Source organism: Eurypyga helias, unplaced genomic scaffold (assembly GCF_000690775.1).
Source record: "Eurypyga helias isolate BGI_N326 unplaced genomic scaffold, ASM69077v1 scaffold15948, whole genome shotgun sequence".
In the NCBI taxonomy this organism is placed as follows: Eukaryota; Metazoa; Chordata; class Aves; order Eurypygiformes; family Eurypygidae; genus Eurypyga; species Eurypyga helias.
The window spans coordinates 1-19,485 of NW_010266468.1; the positions used below are offsets into that span (position 1 = coordinate 1).

Here is a 19,485-nt window from a genome sequence, read left to right on the forward strand (position 1 = left end):
GTATGCTCCTAGTACTAGTAAGGAATTTCTCTTTGGATAGTTTATTTCTTCCTTTTCTTCTCATCAACTGTTCGTTCCGAAATGTCTCTTTTTCTATTAGAAAGATCATATGAGATTCAATTTGATAGATTTAGTATCTCTTTTATCACTACTGAAAATTAACTGTATTCAAATTTTCATTCCTATTTGAGTGCATTCATTCATGCATTATTTTCTGAGAATCAAAATGTTTACCTTTTGTCTGTTGTTTTCGGTGTTTTGGAAAACAGTGTTAAAATAATCCCAGTTCATGTTATTTATAGTCTACATCTACACAACTGTAGAATTCTTTGTGGAAGACGATCTACAGACAGAATTTGGGAAGGTCAAACCCCAAGTGCCCTTCTCATTGGGAAGTGTCAGCAAAACAGTCTCCTATTTGCTATCTTCCACACTTTTCCCATGGACTCTTCCAACATCACCTAATTTTTTTTATGGCCTCGGTGTTTAGGCATGATCCAACACCACAAATTAGATATTTTAATACATAGCCTTATTTTTCTGATATGAATAGTCCCACAGTGATCATGCGATAGCTCTTTTTTAACTAAAAAAGCCATCCATACCTAGAATTATTTTGTCTCAAAACCAGAAAAGTACCACATATGAAGTTCACAGCCAGATGCTGTGTGTCACTGAAGCACACAGCCTGCTACTTGCCCTTATGACCAAGGAAAGGCCACCGTTCTTGGTTTGGTTTTTTTTTTAAGTATATATTTTGCCATTAGTCACAATACTCTAATGCTCTTATTTGTACAAATATAATCATCTGTTGCTTTTTTGTAATTCAATTTAATATGACCACATCTTAATGTGTCTTTTTTTGTGCACTTATTTACTCAGTAGTGTTTCTAAATGACTGTTTATAAGCGCCTTTTTTTTTTTTTTCTGAATATAGTGGAGTATTTTTTCTTTCAGCTGTGGTCTTTATTTGTAGAAGAAAATGTAAAATGAGGAAGACATCTTGCTTTGGGATTTTTTTATTCTTTTTACTAGTTTTTTGTTGTTTCTGGTGTTAATTTATTTATCTTTGCAACTCTGCATTGGTGACTTACTCCACATGGGGTATTGCATTCCAATTACCTTCTATGGCCTAGTGGTGTCTGCATGCCTCATGGGTGAAAATGTATACAGTTCCTGATCACAGACTCTTGTGGGTGTTTTATTTTATCTTTTCAAGTGTATTATGTTTTTCTTGAATAATATTGTCTTCCTGGTGGCTTTTAAGGTGCTTTTGAGCTCAGTGGTGGATATTCTAACAAGAATCTGAGTACTTCTTGAGTACTTGGCAAATACATTCTGCATGTATTGACAGCTAGCATATTCTTTAGGTCCAGGATTATTCTTCAAATTTGAGTTTAAGTGTCTAACTGCTGTAAATCTTTTGCACTGTTTCTGCTATACATTATTCTTTTATTGCTTGTTTTCCCCATTCTCTCCTTGGGAAACTTTGCATATGTCCAATGCAAAGAAAGGAATGCGTGGTTTGATGTAAAGGGATTTGATTAGAAGAGTAGAGAGACTACAGTTAAGCTATGCATGAATGTCCATCTTCTCTCACCTTTACGGCACACACTGAGAGTAGAGTAATAGTGGTAGATGCAGAGCGTGGTCAGCATTGAACCCTCCATTGTCCTAACAGCTGTGGACTCGCAACGCGAAACACTTCTGGAAGTCTCCACACGCGATCACTGGAACTCCGCCTACACAGATGAAGAGGAGCAGTATCCTAGCTCTGCTGGCAGGGGTAAAGCAATTAAACATTTCAGATAATATTCAGATTGATGACATAGTTCAGTGAAGTATAACACTGTTATGGTGCAGCTGGTTGTAACTCCCATACCATTAGCCTCAGTTCAGTATTATACCTTTATATTATTGCTACTGGATCCCTCAGAGGTGGCATCTATAACATTCATCTGTCATTCCGAGTCTATCTTTTGCATCTAGACTTCATTACTTGCCACTTTTGCTTAAGTCTCCAGGATTTTTAAACTTACACTGACACTAGTGTAATAAAACTGAGCAGATTCTAACATTCAGTGACCCAACTTGGTGAGGGGAAAAAAAAAAAAAATCCCTTTTTTCTACTTGAAAATTTCTGTTGTAAAATCTGAAGACAGAAGACAAAAAAATGGGAGCTATTGATTCAAATACATGAAGCTGTGCTACGAAGGATAATATGCTACCTCCAGATGAATATGAACATTTTGTCACCAGTGTTAGTGGCAGCAGCCAACTGAGATACTGAGAGTGTGCTCATGTTCTCAAGACTAAAAACCTCTGTAGGCAAAGGCTTCCAGAGGGCATTCTCCAGTCATTTTTTGCTGTGTACTGAAATATTTGCTAGCTAAAAATTTTTGAAAAGCATAGCTGTATATGTGCTTCATTTTCAGGATGTTTTGGCTATAATGGACAGATTTACTCTGTTAAAGAGAGGGGCAAAACTGAATAGCTGGAGGCACAGCTATATACAGCTGGGTTGGGGGCCAGCCTTGTAATTGCATAAAATCAGACTGTACTGCAAAGAAATACATTTCACTTGTGGAAAGCCTTCTTATAACCTGTAAAAACAGGGGTTTTCTACATCCTGTGGTAGGGTTGTGTTTGTTTTTGTTTTTGTTTTTTTTTTAATCTGCCTCCAATAGATAGATATCTGTATTTCTGGTTCCAAAATTTTTTTGAACAGTGGAAGTTTATACAGTTGACATCAGAACAAGTACTATAATAACGCAGAAATAATTTTTGTGAAAACTTTCTTTCAGTTCTGAAGCATTTTTAGGTCAGTTGTATTCACACATTAGTCAATTTCAACTGTTTCTTTACAAGATAATCTCTATGTATTTGGTTTAATTACAAAAATAATTAATTACTTTTTCATGAGTGCCCTTTTTATGAACATTTCCTTGCCTGAATGTGAAGATAAATATTCCTCCAGTGTTGCTTTTTTTGGGGAAATAACAGGTTTTTCTAGCTGGTGACTTACGGCATATGTAACAGGTCCAGCTCATTCTTTGCATGCTCTGATTAAGGATCTTTGCTTTACCTTTAATAGATCATTCATGGGAATATTTGATACCTAAGGCAAATATATTTCAAACTGAGTTCTAATGCTCATCTTAGTGTTATAGGTTTTGGGTTTTATCTGGTGTATCTTTTCTAAGCCTCTTAATGTTCATTAGAAAATCTCTAATGGTGGTGGTACTTCAGGTGATTTCTGACTTCATCTTCTGCTATGTAAACAACAGCAAATTAAGTAGTGAGCAATGAATTTGTTTTATCAGTAAGAGCTTTAGTGATTACTGAGTTGAAAACAAGTATGCTTTTCAGCTTTAAATATATAAACCTACTTATTTCATTCATCCTGTTCCAGAAGAAATACAATTTTCTTGGAGCCAGACTTGTAATTGTGCAACTGAGATATTAACTCAAAATGGAAAGTTCATCATTTTCACTTTTAAAAACCCAGAATACACAGGCTCAACAGTTGAGTTAGTATTAATAAATATGAACGAGAGATGCAAGCTGTTGTTTCTATGTGTTCTTCACTGCTTCTCCTATGGCTTTTCTCTGCCATTGGTCCTTGGTATATTTTCTAGCACCATTAAATCTTCTTCCAATCCTGCTGATGCTTTTGTGTGATAGGGTTCCCAAAGGACTTTTGTTTTCTTTCATATTTCATTTCACATCAAATGCAACAATGAAAACAAAAAGCCAAAACACAAAAGTCAAGCACCGTTGTTGTGTAGATCATGAAGATGAGAATAATATGACTGGTGTTGGGTATTTTGATCATTATTGATTCAATCATCATCTTATCAGCACTAGTTACAAGTGAAAATGAAAAACATCAAGGACCAACCCAACATCCGCTATTACACAGTGTTCCTTCTGGATGGACCAGTCACGAACAAAATCCTGCGAATACCACTTGGAGTACTGAACAACATGAATTCACTGTTGCAGGTGAAAATGATATTGAAATGGAATCTTCTCATACAGGTAATAAATATTACAGGTCACATTTTAGTAAATTATCAGGGTTTACTAAAGGTTTCGGTTTAGGCTATTTTACTAACAATTTTGCAGTCTGAGTCCATAACAGAGGTTCTGTGAATAAACCTGAGCAATTCTGATGTTATTTTTTTTTTAGTTATTCTGTTCTCCAGACCTCTTCCTGGTGGTTTGTTTTTCACTCCTATTTGGATTGTGTCTCAAGACCTGTAGTAGATTCTGTAACTCTCCTACATTTTGTGTTCTGTGTCATGCATTCATAGAATCATAGAAGGGTTTGGGTTGGAAGGGACCTTAGAGACCACCTAGTTCCAACCCTCCTGCCATGGGCAGGGACACCTTCCACTAGACCAGGTTGCTCAAAGCCTCATCCAGCCTGGCCTTGAACACTTCCAGGGATGAGGCATCCACAGCTTCTCTGGGCAACCTGTTCCTGTGCCTCACACCCTCTCAGTGAAGAACTTCTGCATGATATCCAATCTCTAAACCTCCCCACTTTCAATTTAAACCCATTACCCCTTGTCCTATCACTTCAGACCCTTGTAAAAAGTGGCACCCCACCCCCCTACGCCTACCACCCCCCTCCACTCCGGCTTCCTTGTAGCCCCTTCAGGCACTGGAAGGGGCCATAAGGGCTCTCCGGAGCCCTCTTCTCCAGGCTGAACAAGCCCAACTCTCTCAGCCTGTCCCCATAGCAGAGGTGCCTCAGCCCTCTGAGCATCTTCGTGGCCTCCTCTGGACTCCCTACAACCAGTCAATATCCTTCTTATGTTGGGGGCTCCAGAGCTGGATGCAGTATTGTAGGTGGGGTCTCACGAGAGCAGAGTAGAGGGAGAGAATCACCTCCCTTGACCTGCAATGCTCCTCCTGATACACAAGTTTTTTTCAGTTTTTGTTAATATGGCAATGATACCTAAAAATTTTTGGCTAAAAAATTCATCATTCACATCACTTTTGAACTATGGCAAGGTGATACTGGTAAAGGAAAGAAGAAAACAAAGCATAGTGCAGAATAAGAGAGGATTCTCTCTTCCATGGGTCAAAGCAATTGAAACATAAAAGATAAATTATACTATAAAGGTAGCAACTGCCAATTGATGTATATGAGCTTCTGTTCCTGTGACTGTACTAAGTTTACTAGTCCATGACTGATAAGCTGTGCTAAGCAATGCCAACAGGGAATTTAACACGGTCATCATCTGCTCTTGCAGTTTATCAGATATAGGCCACTGAAGACAAGCATATCATAAACATTATTTGACATGCTGTATAATGTGCATCTATTCCTTCAACTAAATGTAATCTCATTAGCAAAGGTTTTGTGTAGCTCACTGCTTCAGCAGTCCCTAAGCCCACATTCCTCTAAGATATCAACCCCAGGTGTTTCACCAACATCCTTTAAAATCTGGTTATGCAGTACAATGTATTACTGATGAGTACAGACCATACTATACTATATAGCCATATAATTTGGCCTAGGTGTGGTAGAAATTGTAACACACTGTGGTAATTTTCTTGGTGTTTTTTTGATTGGGTTGGGGCTGTTAAGGAGGGTTGTGCTACTTAAAAAGTTTGGGTGCTCCTTCTGTGACTGTCTAATAAAAATCACAGATTGGTTGAGATATACAATCTAATATTTTTTATAAACTGTAATATCAAATATTCTCCAGTTGAATGCTGTTTTATTTAGGGTGTGCACCCTTCACAAATCTGCAGCATGTGCTAGCCTTCCCTCTGTCTATTTTCCTGACAATGCTGCAACTAATAAAACAGTAAAATTTTGAGGGGAAAAAAATTGATATATTCAATACACTCGAATTCTGGGATTAAAATCTTAGTAATGGGTCATATTCTTGCAGTTATTTCTATCTTTGCTGTTCTTAATTCTGCATTGGAGTACATTGGTTTGATATACAACCAATACAAAAGGTAACAGGATGATTCAGAGAAATACTTTTGAAAGAGAGGTCTTGAATCTGAAATGTGTATGGTCCCTTTGAGTAAGGAGTCAGTCCTATTGGTGACAATAGGCAGCTTTGCTACACATAAATGAGAATAAGAAGCAAATCTGCTTTACTTCTCTTTTCCATTAAATGTAGTAAACTTGTGAGCAAGGCCTGTAATAGAGACAAGAATGGAAGAGGAGAATAATATGAGAAACGGATCTTTGTATACTGAGTTCATAATGGTTTCACCATCACCCCAACAGCTCTGGCCTCCAACCATGGGGCCAAACAGAACAACTCAGGGCAAGACGCATTGCTGTAATTATGCTGGGACAAGGGAAAGCACTATGCCACACAACCTGCTTAGATAGAATAATTGTTTCTAGAGGGAATAATCATGAGAGAGTCTTCTGCTGCAGGTACCAGTAATAACGTCAGTTATGTATATTTCATCACTTCTGTCTCTCAGGTGGCCTGTCTTGGAAAGATAGTTCATGAACTTGCAGAGACAACTAACTTACTGATCTCTTTAAGACAATGGCATAAATTATATAGTGATTAATTTTCACTGTGTTCTGCCTGGATGGTGGTAAGATAGAAGTTGTCAATTTTAGCTCTGTATGAAACATTTATAGTTTACTTACCAACACCAGTCTCAGTACTTTCTGCTCCTTAGTAAAGCATGACTGTGGAACTGGGTCTATCTCATTACATAAGCTTTATTATTTGGTGCTGCCAAACTGTCTTTACTATAAAATTGAATTCATACTTGGATATATTTGTACATCAACAGGTTAATGCTTTCAGTTGGTGAATATTCATCTGGGGAAATAGTGTTCTTTTCATAGATTTTATCAAAACATTTGTCCCTCTGGTTTGTAGAATGATGAGAGAAAGGAATTTATAAAACTGGCATGACACAACATCATGATGCAGTCTCGTATGACAGCATTTATACCACCAAAATAATGCTGTAAAAGATGATACTAGAAACACATGACTTATTTGTGAAATAAGAGGAAAGGTAATCCTTTCTTAAACAGACAATGCTTAGAACTTATGTGTGATTTTGTGACTAGTTAAATTCCCTTTATGGTTGCTGTGTTTTCCTTGGATGATAGCTCTTCCGTCTCATTGCTCCTGCTATTATACAGCATTAGCCAGCTCGTCTGAAAAAGCAGGACAGTTTAGGTGATGAAGCTGGAAAGCTGATGACAAAGAAATAGAAAAGCCTGTTTAATTTTCTTCTTCATGATCCAATTAGAACAAAATACATAAAGTCTACTCTGCATATAAGGAAGAGAAGAACAGTGTGGATGGTGGGGTCAGTAAATGCCACACCACAAGGTAATTCTAATAGGTAAAATTCTAATAGGTAAAATCCTTCAGTAATGCCAAAATTTGAAGCTGTTTCAGGAAGGAAACCTAGTCTTACGACTCCCATGAACAGAAGAACGAATTATAACCATTTTCTCTAATGTCACCGCTGTCAGTCTTGAGCAACAAAGAAGAATCTGTGCCTCTAGAAAGGGTTCCTTAGTGTCAGTACTGATATCTGCAACATAAAACACACTGCACTTGGCAGTGACCCTGGAGCTGAGGAGCTGCGGTCAGCCAGGGATGCGGCTCAGGGAATTCTCCTGACTGCTGCATCTATGTCCTTTCCCTTTGTCCATTGTCCTTGGGAAGCTTTTGGATTAAATAAAAAAGTGCATGAGAATAGCAAAGGAAAATACCTGGTCAATACATTGAAAGGGCTGTGATGATGTGGAAGTGGCCTAAAGCAAACAGGATGCTTGAACGTGGTGGGAATAGGGGTTGAGGGTGGGAGCATGGCAGCACACCCATGGAATTCACCGCTGATTAAATCCTCATGGTAACAGCTGTTGCCACTCCTGACGGTGCCCACCACGAAGACCCAACTCAGCCGACCTTGCCTTCAGGTAGTGAACCCGGACAGGGCACTGAAGCCGTCACCCATATCATGGATGGCCCTGGTGATGAGGTTCTCCATGGGACCACAGCCAGTACAAACACAGCTGGTGATGACTCTCCTCTGAACGGTACCAGTAAGAATAATGGATCACACTCATTTCTCATGCCTGGTGTGAAATGAGACATTATTTCTTCTGAAATCAAGTCCTTTCCCTATTTTTCTCACCCTGGGGGTCTGCATTCTTGGTGTGTTCTTGCAGTGCAAAAATCTGTGGTGGGATCTGTGCTGTTGATAGAATCAACTTCTGGACGAGGCATAAGGGACTCCTTGCTGGTACACTTGGTGGTTTCTGTCCTTTGCTGAAGCATGTTTCTGGGTGGCCTTGTGACTGTTCTGCAAGATGTGCTTTTGTGATTCAGAAGCCCCAGCCCCGTCTTCCTTTCTTGTGCATCAGTGGGATCAAACTTGATAGGCTTCAGCACCGTGATTGGTGTGGTGGAGGAGCTCTGGTGGGCTAACCCGATGGCTTGCTCCTGTGACTCAGCAGCAGTACTGTCACCAGGGATTGCTGTCTTGGTGGTGAGGGAAGGGTAATCATGGAAGGATTGCATCCCATAAATTCTGCCTTCAGTTCCTTACTCCTCCTTACCAGTGGCTTGCCAGGCAATATCTGGCTGCAGTATGGCCACTCACTCCTGAGTTACAGGGTCAGGTTGTTGATGCTGTGGTCTCTTCTTCTGAAGGTCTCCCATCTCCATCTGTCACTGGGATCTACACATGTAGCCGATGTCTCCCTCCAACATGGTGACTATGTATGTGGTGCTTATGGGTCTCTCAGAAACCAGTGACAGTGTGGAAGAAGAATGGGAGGCTTTCACGTCTTCTCCTATGCCTTCTCTCTTTGTCCTTCCAGTGAGGAATATGGACATGCTCTCTGGCTTGCTGTGGTGCAGGGAAGAGGGAAATAATGAGGGTGGTGGTTTTGTGAGCGCTCACTTCTCACGCTGATCATGCCATCATCATGGCAGTCACGGAGTTCGTGGATGATGTTAACCGAGGGAAAGCAACCAAGGAGCCACTGGTGCCTGGCACCTCACCTGGAAGTGAAAGCGAACAAGCCAACACCACAGATGGTTCCCATGTCAGTTGGATACCTGGAGTTTTTCCAGACATTGAAGATCACCTTAACCAATTGCAGACCCCTCTTCCTACTAGTAAGAACTACAGATTAGAAGCTTTCTCTTTTATCCGTCAGTCATTTATTGACAATGGTGATTGTGCAAAAACGTGTACTAACCATAATTGTAAATTATTGTCGTATTATGATTTCCTTTTTCTTGTTGTGTTTGGGGTTTTTTTAATTGTTTATAATGTTCTCATGTCATTAAAGGGAATCTCTTCCTGTGCAAAGCAGAGGACATTTGCTAAAAGGCTGAAAATATTTTTTTTGCAAATAACCTCTTCTTATATTCTGTCATCTGTGTGTGGCAACACAACTATTAAAGTGAAAAGGTACAAACTTTCCCCTCATGCCCATACATGCATATAGCATTTTGTCTTTATTTTGCTGGGCACAAATGGTAGCTATGCAACACTTGTCTGATGCTTTTTCTTTGTCTGCACTCCCTGTACAGTAGTTGAATATGTATCAAAAGAAAGGTAAACCCTTTTTTCCAACATATATTTGCTGTGGGTATCTTGCCAATGGTTAATTTTAGCTATGTTACTGGGCTGTAACTGTTGTGAAAAACTTTATTTTTTAATGGGTTATTCTTCTGACAGAGTTAATACTTACTGCACTGCACATAGCCTCTCTTTTGTGTGTGTGTGCCGTCACATCCTGATAGTACAGGAGATGAAGGACTTTTCCTTATTGCCAAATGCAATTTCCATACAGATAATAATCCGAACAGTAAGATTTTTTCCAAATGTTACTTCTCACGCACATTAACCCAAATAATATTTTCATGCACTTTCTTGGAAATTAGTGCAACTATCCCACAGTATATTTTGGCTAATGGTCTGTGAACATTCTTTGCACATAAGAAAGATAATATACCTATAATTTTATAGCATTACACAACAAACACTGTAAAGAGAATTCTGTTATGAATTAATGAATTAATGATAATTCATACATTGTCAGGTAGAATGTGGCCTACTTTTTTTTTTCTTTCAGAATTTTCAACTCTATCAAAATTACCTGAGTTATACTATTTTGAAATAGACACAGCAATAGAAATGCAAAATATGTATCTAATACAATTTTATTAGAAAGATAAATCTACTTTTACTAATGATTTCCTACTACAACAAACTCATTTTTTGAGTTCTGCTGCCCTAGTCATTTAATTAATCCAAGCTGCCTGCTTAATTCTATGTGCAGACATTACACCATATGAAAAATGTTTGCTACCTCTCTGTTTTGAACACATAAAACCTGTAAGAACTGGTTTGAAGATAATTTTCAAGGTGAATGTCTGCATCGAATCTTTGCATTGTCAGTGCCCTGGCAAAGGCTCATAAGGCCATATTCCCAAAATACTTCCTTTTTTTCATTTATTTTCTTGGTGATTTTTAAAAAACACAATACAAGGGAATTACTAGAACATTACCATCATCACAAAAAAAACCCCAAACTGTTTACTGAAGGTTTCATTCCTATGTAACATTGCCCCATACAGCTGTAATAGAATGGAAAATATTCATTAATGTATTGACAAACTATAGTTAGAGCTTTCTGGGAACAAATTAATGGCTTGATGTACTACGTTACTTCCTTTGACTTGCTTTTTCTCTACAGCAATGTTTAATGGTCTGACATCACACTAATGACTGGTCTGTTGTCCAAGTGTCCATGGAGTAACAAATCAGTCCACTGAAGGAACCCAAAAAATAACTGTCAGAAAGAAAAAAATCAAGTGTGTCATCAAAATGAAATGTAGCGAGCCTTTAAGGGTCCCTCCCTGCCACTTGCAAAGGCCTCCCCAGAGCCAGAACAGCAGGGGATATGACTGAATCCTGCTGCTGCTTCTCCGTGCCCAGGGGAGGGGAAGGGCGAACGCAGCCGTTCTGGAGGTGTATGATTTTTAATAAGCATCTGCGCGCCTTTCTGTAGGGCTTTGTGGTGGAAAAGGTCTGTCATTTCTCAAGGATGATATAAAGCACTTCAAAAATAATCTGCTGAGATGTGGTGTAGACAAATGAGTATGTTCCTCTTGGTCAGCTTTCTTGGAGGCTGGATCAGGACCCTTAGTCCCTGAATCAGTGGTCTGTCCTTTGTGGTGAGATAGCGCAGAACAAGTCACCAGTCAATAAGTTTCTTGTTAATAAAAATAATGAAAACATCTGGAATATTAATGAACTACTTGCTGGCTAGGCTTAACAGAGTGAAAAAAAGGTGCTTCTCAGTTTTGTATTTGCCAGTTGCTACTGGGAAATGACCTCAGAAATGTTGTCTAGGAACAGGTCGCAATGTGTATTAAAGAACTTTACAGCCAATTAAAGTGCTTAATTTGCTCTATTAGAGTCTGAAAGAATTCAGAGAGGTGGAGACCTGTAATATCTTTTATTGTAGTGATAGTGAAGTAGTAGTTCCAAATGAAATCAATATATGTATAGTCTGCTGGTAATTTTAAACTTGGGATACGCTTATGGCAACAGCGCGCACCAGAAATGTAATTGCATAAAAGTTCAGGTGGTATGGCCAGCATAACAAATACTTGTGAATGGAAGTACGCATGTTGATTTAAAATCTAATACTGTCTTAGAATCAAATTACACAACTTACTGAAAAGGACACCCTGTAAGTTTACAGAAAGCATTTTGTTCTATCAGGAAAAAGATTTGTATATTTTAAAGTCCCACTCATACATACATAGCTGTCAAGTTTAAAAACGTTCAGAGAACTATCCTGCTTTTATGAAAGCATTAGTTTTAGAAATTCTGCTTTGTCCTGTGTAGGAACAAAATTAAAGGTTTCAGAATTTCTCCACATTGGTCACTTTAGGTTTAAAATAAGTAACTGGGATGGGGTTTTTTCCCCTCTCTCTCTTCTTTTCTCACTCTCTTTTCCCCATGGAACAGACAAGACGTTTGGCTTGCATGACAAAAACCTCTTCAAAAAGTTGCCAACATTCACATGTGCCTACCTTTTCTCCAGAAAACATCTAGGCAATTATAATTGCACTTGGTTCACAAAAGTACAGCATAGTCAAAACTGAAACATATGAGAGATGCAAGAGGGGAAAACCATGATTTTTGTTATTCAAAAAACTAAAACTAGCCATAGTTCAGATGAATATGATCATTACAGTCTGTGCAATAGTTTTCAGTGTAAATACTTTTTAATGACCTCAGCATGAACCTTCTAGAATATGTTTTTATGGTTGTGACAGTCATGGGTTTTGTACCTCACTGTTAAATTCACTAAGCATATTTGGACTAACAGATAGTTTTTTTCTTTAGGATCTACCTCCATTAAAAATGGTGATGAAGTACCACACCAGGGACATTATGAATCCACTACTTTCCCTGCAGAGACCACAACAGAAATAGTTTCACAACAAAGGTCAGCCCAGGTACCAGGTAGGTTTCTGAAGTCATATGTTTTAACAAATTAAACACAAAATTGTATTAATATGAACTAAAAACAATATGAAAAGGTAGGTCAAATCCAGTTGTTCCAGCTTTGTTCTGAGTCAGATACTATTCAGCATTTTCACTAGTAGTCAGAAAAATGGTCCATATTGTAACTAATATAATTTTCAGCAATATCAAGATGAAAGAAATTATGTATTTGGAAAATGAGATTAAGATCCAAATAACCTTTTTAAATGGATATGAAATCAAGCAAAATTCAGTAAAGACATAGGCAGAGTATCACATCCATGAGAATGTTCAGTGAAAATAATAGCTGAGACAAGTGTTGCAGAATAGGGTTTGCAGATTAAAATGGAATAGAAGGAAGCCAACACCATGACATAACCGCCAAAGAATGCAAATATATTCTGAGACATATTAACAGTAAAGTCATTTTTAAAATGGAGAAAGTAATTATCCCACTCTACTTAGGCCTAGCAAGTCCAGAGCTGAAGCTCTGTGTTCAGTCCAAGGCATTACATTAACCACAAAGAATAAAAATAACAGAGAAGAGCCCAAAGAAAATTTTGGAAAGGTAACCTTTGAAGCACCTTTTGAAAAACTCAGGATTTTCAGAGAAAAATGAAGGGAGATATGAGAAAACTATGCTACAAAATAATGCTTATCATTTTTTCATCACGGAGTAATAATAAACTAATAAATAGAAGTAATTTGTTTCAAACGAAACATAGGAGACTTGTTTCAAACAAGCAAAGGAGTTAGATCATAGGAGAGGGTCTCTGTCTACAATGGTAGCACAGCATAAAGAATAGGCTTCTGCGAAGGCTGTGAAATGGCCTTCACTAAAAATGTTAAAGCAAATGGAATATTCCTCAGCCACTTCTTAATGACCCTGTTTCACTGGAGTGAAATGTAGCTGATATGATCTTTTAGAGTTCATTCCAGTTTTGTAATTGCTTTTTTTTTTTTTATCCCCAAAATACCCCTTAGACTAAGATTTTAAATGAAAAAAATAACATTTCACTCTACCGGAAAGTCATCCTGCTTTTGCGATTGGGATTGCGTGTCGTTGCTAAGCCTTTATTTTTGCTTTGAGTAAGTCAGTGATACGACTCCTTTCCACCTATGCCCACCAAAGTACAGTGCCTACAGGTGCTAACAGTGACGGGGTATTTCATCTGAGTTGGCCTGTGTGTGTATATAATGAAGGAAATGGGTTTGATTCGCACAGAAGCCCTTTGTAAAACAAACATTCATGTGAGCTAGGAAAACATAAGTCTTAACAGTGTAAAGAATGGAAAAGAGCTTGTGTTCTTGCAGTTCTGCAAAATGGCAAAACTCCATACGATGTGCTAACGTGCTCTCCCCTCCCCCGACTCTTCCCACAGAATGGCTGATCGTAGTTGCCGCGCTTGTGGCACTTGCATTGATTCTTGCAGTGTGCATTGCTGTCAACAGTCGGAGAAGGTAAGGTAGCCCCTTTACTTTTTCAAAACACACTGCCTGGCTATTTTCTTCATCAAGAGTCTTCAAAGCTTCATGTAAGAGCAGAATAGCATAACACAGGAAAGAGTTTCTCTTAGAATCATAGAATCATAGAATCACTAGGTTGGAAAAGACCTTAGAGATCATCCAGTCCAACCGTATCTGTCCGCCACTAAACCATATCTCTCAGCCCCTCATCCACCCGTCTCTGAAACACATCCAGGGATGGTGACTCCATCACCTCCCTGGGCAGCCTGTTCCAGTGCGTGATAACCCTTTCGGTGAAGAATTTCTTCCTTATGTCCAATCTAAACCTCCCCTGGCGCAGCTTGAGACCATCTTGGTTAACATCATCCACATTCGTAACTCCTGCTTTTCTCTGGGAGCTGTTCTGAGGTCGCTTCTCAGTTGTCTTAAACAGCTTTTTGCTTCTTGAATGTTAAACTTGAACCCTTTAACAGAGAAACTGTTTTCTACTTGAACACTGAATTGGAGCTTTTTTTATCAGAGTAACCATATAATATGTGGAGATTTTTGTTCAGGAAGCAGTGAGCAAATTTATTCCCAGTCTGCTGGTTGCAGGAAAGCATATGCATTAATGCTTCTGTGTAACAGTGAAATAGGTCCGCCAAAGCATGGCATGGGGGCTAGAATAAAGCACTGCCACTGTGGGGAAGGAGCAGCCCAGCAGTCCCTGCCCATAATGTGGAAGGCTCCTGTGGGACAAACCAGTGCAAACTAACTGCCAAATTGTAAAACAGAGTAATCTGATAGAGATTTGCTGAAGCCAGCAGAGAGATGGCACCTGGTATCCTGTTTGCTCTGAAACCATCCACAATATCAGTGTTTCTATGGCAGTTTCATTAGAGACCTGCTAAATAAGAAAGCTATCAAGCATATGGTGAGACAGAAGACTGTAACTTTCTTTCTGTGAAGTGATTCTGGAGTGACACAGCCTGAGCGGCATGGCTTACTGATTTATCCTGTTACACCTTTACAAGGAGAGGCTGACACTGTTTCCTCCTTCTTAATCCAGAGCCAGCATAGGAACAAACAGGGCCACTATGGCTAATCATCAGTTGCATCTGACAAGAAACGAAACCATCTCAGACCTGTAAATCATGCCCTAGATACCATTAATGGAAAACATATCTTTGACTTAGAGCTTCCATGCAGCTGGGTGTGAGTAGCAAAGAGAGAAAGTGTGTGTAGGTGTGGGCAGGTGTGCAAAGGCACGGATTAGACCCTCGTAATATGCTCTAATCACTGTGAGGAACACTTTTTGAAGGAGGGAGGTACTCTGGTATGCTTGAAACTTTCTTTCAGTTTAGCAGGATCCAAATTGTAACATGAATAAGTTAAAAATCCCACTTTTCCTTTTTTTTTTTTTTGTTTATTTTGTGTGTCATGTTATCTTAACCAAAACCCCAAATGGCTAATGTTCAGCGTGGTTCTAGTTCTTTAGTTATTCCTTTTGTGGCAAAGAAGATTACCTCTATCTGGTGCCTGTTGTAAAAAGTGTTAGGGTCTCCTTCCAGGGCCCAACAGAAGATGCCGACCACTGCACCAGGAAAGACACTCAAACACTCTTCTGAGAGGCTGTGAACCTCCACAGCTCCTCACTGGCCTCTTCCAGCATTTCATGGCTGCAGAGCAGGAATCATTCCCAAGGGTGTGTGTGTAGCATTAGCACAGTGAACTGAGCTACTTCAGATAAAAAAAAAACCCTCATCTGTCAGTCAGTAAGCATGAAAAAAAGTAATATTTCAGAAGGATAATAGTGTACTTGAACTGCCAAATTAGTCATTCAGGCAAATTATGTGTCAGTTGAGAAGAAAGAACTTTAAAGTACAGCTTCACAGAGACATTGTCCCTGTTAAGAGAGCTGTGCTTTGTACCTTCAGTTTCCAGAAGGCTGTTCGAGGACAGATAGGATGTTCAGCACTGTGCAGCCAGAGAACCATCGTAACAGCCTGGGGCAAATCTGACAGCTGTGTAACTAGTACTTTTTTACTACCCTGAAGAATAACCAACTCACATTGACCAGTAGGCACCAGTTTTGGACTGGTGATTTTTTAAAAGATCGTGTGTGTGTGTGTGTGTGTGTGTGTGTTCATTCAGAGCTACATAGGGAGTTTATTGGACAACGCTGCAGTGAGTGTAACTTCAGAAGAACAGTAGCTACTTCCTACCGTAATATTATAAGGATACTAAGGCTTCTAGGCCTGACATGCTAATACAAAGAAGGGAAAAGGTTATATAATGAGGTGAGAGATTGGTCCAAGTTTTCTGCTATGAGCAAGTTTCAAAAGCATGGTCCCAAGTCTGGATTTAGAATGACCCTGTCCTTATAGTAGGATATATACAAAGTTCATAAATGTGGATATATCCAAATGTTAGAAAATATTTTCTAGCTTTCAGTAATGAATGTTATTCCTATCCATAGTAGCAATAGATACAAATTAAATAAGTGAGGATCTGCCAAATTTAAGGCATATAACGGTGGATGATTTCAAAAATAAAATATCCAACATCAAGGAACTTCACCCTGCGCATTGTGTAAGTCTGCACTGTCAGACACAAGTTTCGTTTCCAGGCACCTTTTCCTAAATATTGACTTTAAATTTTTTTCTTATTTCTGTTGCTCTCTATTTATAGTACTTATTTTCTTCTTATTGCTTTCTAGATGTGGGCAGAAGAAAAAGCTAGTGATTAACAATGGCAAAGGGGCAGTGGAGGACAGGAAGACAAGTGGATTAAATGGAGATGCCAGCAAATCACAAGAAATGGTGCATTTGGTTCATAAAGAACAGTCAAATGACCGAACAGGAGCATGTGATGAATTCCTGACCGTTAATGAAACACAGAACCATCAGGAGCTTGACATGAAGAGTGGAGTGTAATGGTACCTGGTTACTAAGTACAGCAGAGCTGGGGGAAGCAAAATCACATGGAACTTGGAAAGTCATTCACAAATGCACTGTGCTACTGATGTCTTTTGAACATAATTAAACATAAGTTTTACTCATTTTTAATCACTTTAAAATGATTTCTGAGTTACAAAATTGGCATTTGCTGTCTGAAATAAGCCCCCAAGGGTTGCTTTGCATAAAGTTTTCAGTGCCTAGTTCCTACACAGAGGACACTTACTGTGTCCAGGGTGTTAGGAGAGATGCAAGTTTACGTCTTTGTTCCCCAGATGGAGGGTTTTCGCTGTACGGAGATTCAGAAGTATCCAGTCACTCCATTTGACTGCCACTTAAGGTACTAAACTTGCCATTGTACCAAAGTAAGTAAGGAACAAATGTCAAGGGCAAAAATCAAGTTTAAAGCAAAAAGGTCTCCTATACAATGTCTAATACATCAGAATCCTGCAGAAATGCCTTCCAGCCAAGGAGGAGTAGTACGTGCATTCAGAGGTTGCCAGTAGAAACAGAGAGCAACATTTTGTCATGATTTATGGCTTGGTCTACAATGGGGGAAACCCGGAAGGACAAAATTTATTTATCTATCTCTATTTTTAGAGGGGGGGATGGGGACGGGGGAAGGGGGGAATAAGGAGATGAAAACCTGAGCTGATACATAATAAACTTCTGTACTTTATTATCCTAAAATTCTGTATAGTTATCCTTGAGTTTTTGAGGTGTTCCTTGCTCTTCCCCCTCCCTCATTCATTGATCACCATTTGTGCATGTTTCTAATGAGTCTGTTAGTTAGGATAATAAATAAAACAGAATGACGCCAGCTCTATCACACACTCACAAATCAAGCAATTGGAGATAATTAAGGAAGATGACAGTATTTTATTCCTGAATCATAGGTCTCTCCTCCTCATCTTCTCCTCCATCTTACTTAGGAGATCCTGATCCTAGTAAAACTTGTTTTCCCAATAACTGTTATGTTATGGCAGTTTGCTGAGATTTTAAAAGTTGCCTTTCTGTGACTCGCTCACTTCCTCTGAATCCTGTTTCATCCACATTTTTCCATCTGCTTTTTGAAAATACCCAAAGAAACATTGCTTGCTTATCGGTACCAGGAGTTCGAACTCTACAGAAAATATCAAAGAAAACTAGAAGAAACTCTCCCAGCCATATAATGTAGGAAACCAGCTGCAGCTGCACTGTTATATGCTTTTGTGTTGTCCTTATGTGTCTGTTGTGTAAAGTATTTGTATTAAGCTATGATGCTGTGCATTATATTGATACGAATTGTCAGAAAGAAAACTATTTACTACCAGTGGTCTGTGCCATTTTTAAGGAAGCATATTGGATGATAAGTTCTTACTGGGCTAAGTAAAAACAGTATCTAAGGTCACTGCAACCAGCGGTCTGTCACCTGTGGGCTGAGGAATGTCCCATTGCAGGGTTATTGCAGTGTTCCTGTCCACTGACCATAGCACCTGTCTCTGAAACTCTTCTGCTAAAGCACGTGGCTTTATATTCTCCATCTGAAGCAGTTCAGGGGATGAGTATTCCACCAGCTACATACTAACATGAGAGAGGCTGATCTTCACTGGGACAGAAAGCACAAGACTCTGGATTATATTTCTGTCACAGCCCTCCAGCAGTTTCCCATGTGGTTCATCACGTTGCTCAATGCCCTGGTATCTGCAGGCAGATCTCCTCAGGGGCAATTTAGTCTGAGTCCTCAGTCAACAAGTCTGTTGAGTCCGTGCATTTATTTTTATTTTAAATTCCTCTAATGTTTTTAAGCAAGCTTTTCTATTTGTCATTCTAAATCAAAATGATCTGTTGAAGGCTGTGTTTAAGCTGGTTTTGTGTATTCATTTCACTAAGTATGGAGATCCACGGTAAGAATTATTCCTCTCTTTAAATCCTAATTGAATACACTTCAGTCTAAAGGAGGTACTTCATTGTCTTGTGGCTAATTTAAAAAAAAAAAGAGAAAAAAACCATAAAAAGGTCGTGGCATGCTATTCATCTCCCTATTCAGAAGTTAAACAGAGAAATCCACAAACTCCTCCCTAATTTATCTAATATCAGTAGCTATAAATGCACGGACAACAGTGGTTGGCTTATTTTTATATATTTTAAACAGGGAGATGCTCAAGTTCTCTTTACATAGGCAATACCATTATTTTATATATGCCAATTATTTTTTAGATTATACGTGATTCATGTGTAATTAAGTTTCATTATAATTTCAAAACTAGATGGCCATTTCATGTGTAATATAGTACATGTTTTTATTAATCTTGGGTTTATTATTTGAGAGGTTGTTTGTTGTGTGTATGTATTTTTATATAGAGTACTTGATGTATTTGCATATTTATTTAACATTAATCAGAATGAAAGAAAATATCATCTCTAAATTGTAGCTAGAAATAGTATTGCTAAAACCACACTGAACTGTAAAATAAGCTTCCAAAAATAAACTTGATTCCACACCGAGGATAAAAAGTAAGATGGGAGACAAGTATTAGAGGGAGAGAAGCATTCAGCA

At 38.8% G+C, this 19,485-nt stretch overlaps 1 protein-coding gene across 1 annotated transcript; it reads left to right on the forward strand.

Moving 5' to 3' along the window:
* The first annotated feature begins 1,638 nt into the window (after window positions 1–1,638).
* On the forward strand, window positions 1,639–17,115 carry LOC104513667 (CD44 antigen-like). The gene is given in 9 exon segments (XM_010157106.1): window positions 1,639–1,786; window positions 3,862–4,041; window positions 6,263–6,355; window positions 6,358–6,404; window positions 7,831–8,068; window positions 8,964–9,149; window positions 12,403–12,522; window positions 13,926–14,004; window positions 16,709–17,115. Coding segments are annotated over 9 exon segments (1,308 nt in total). The 3' UTR covers window positions 16,926–17,115.
* Window positions 17,116–19,485: the final 2,370 nt, after the last annotated feature.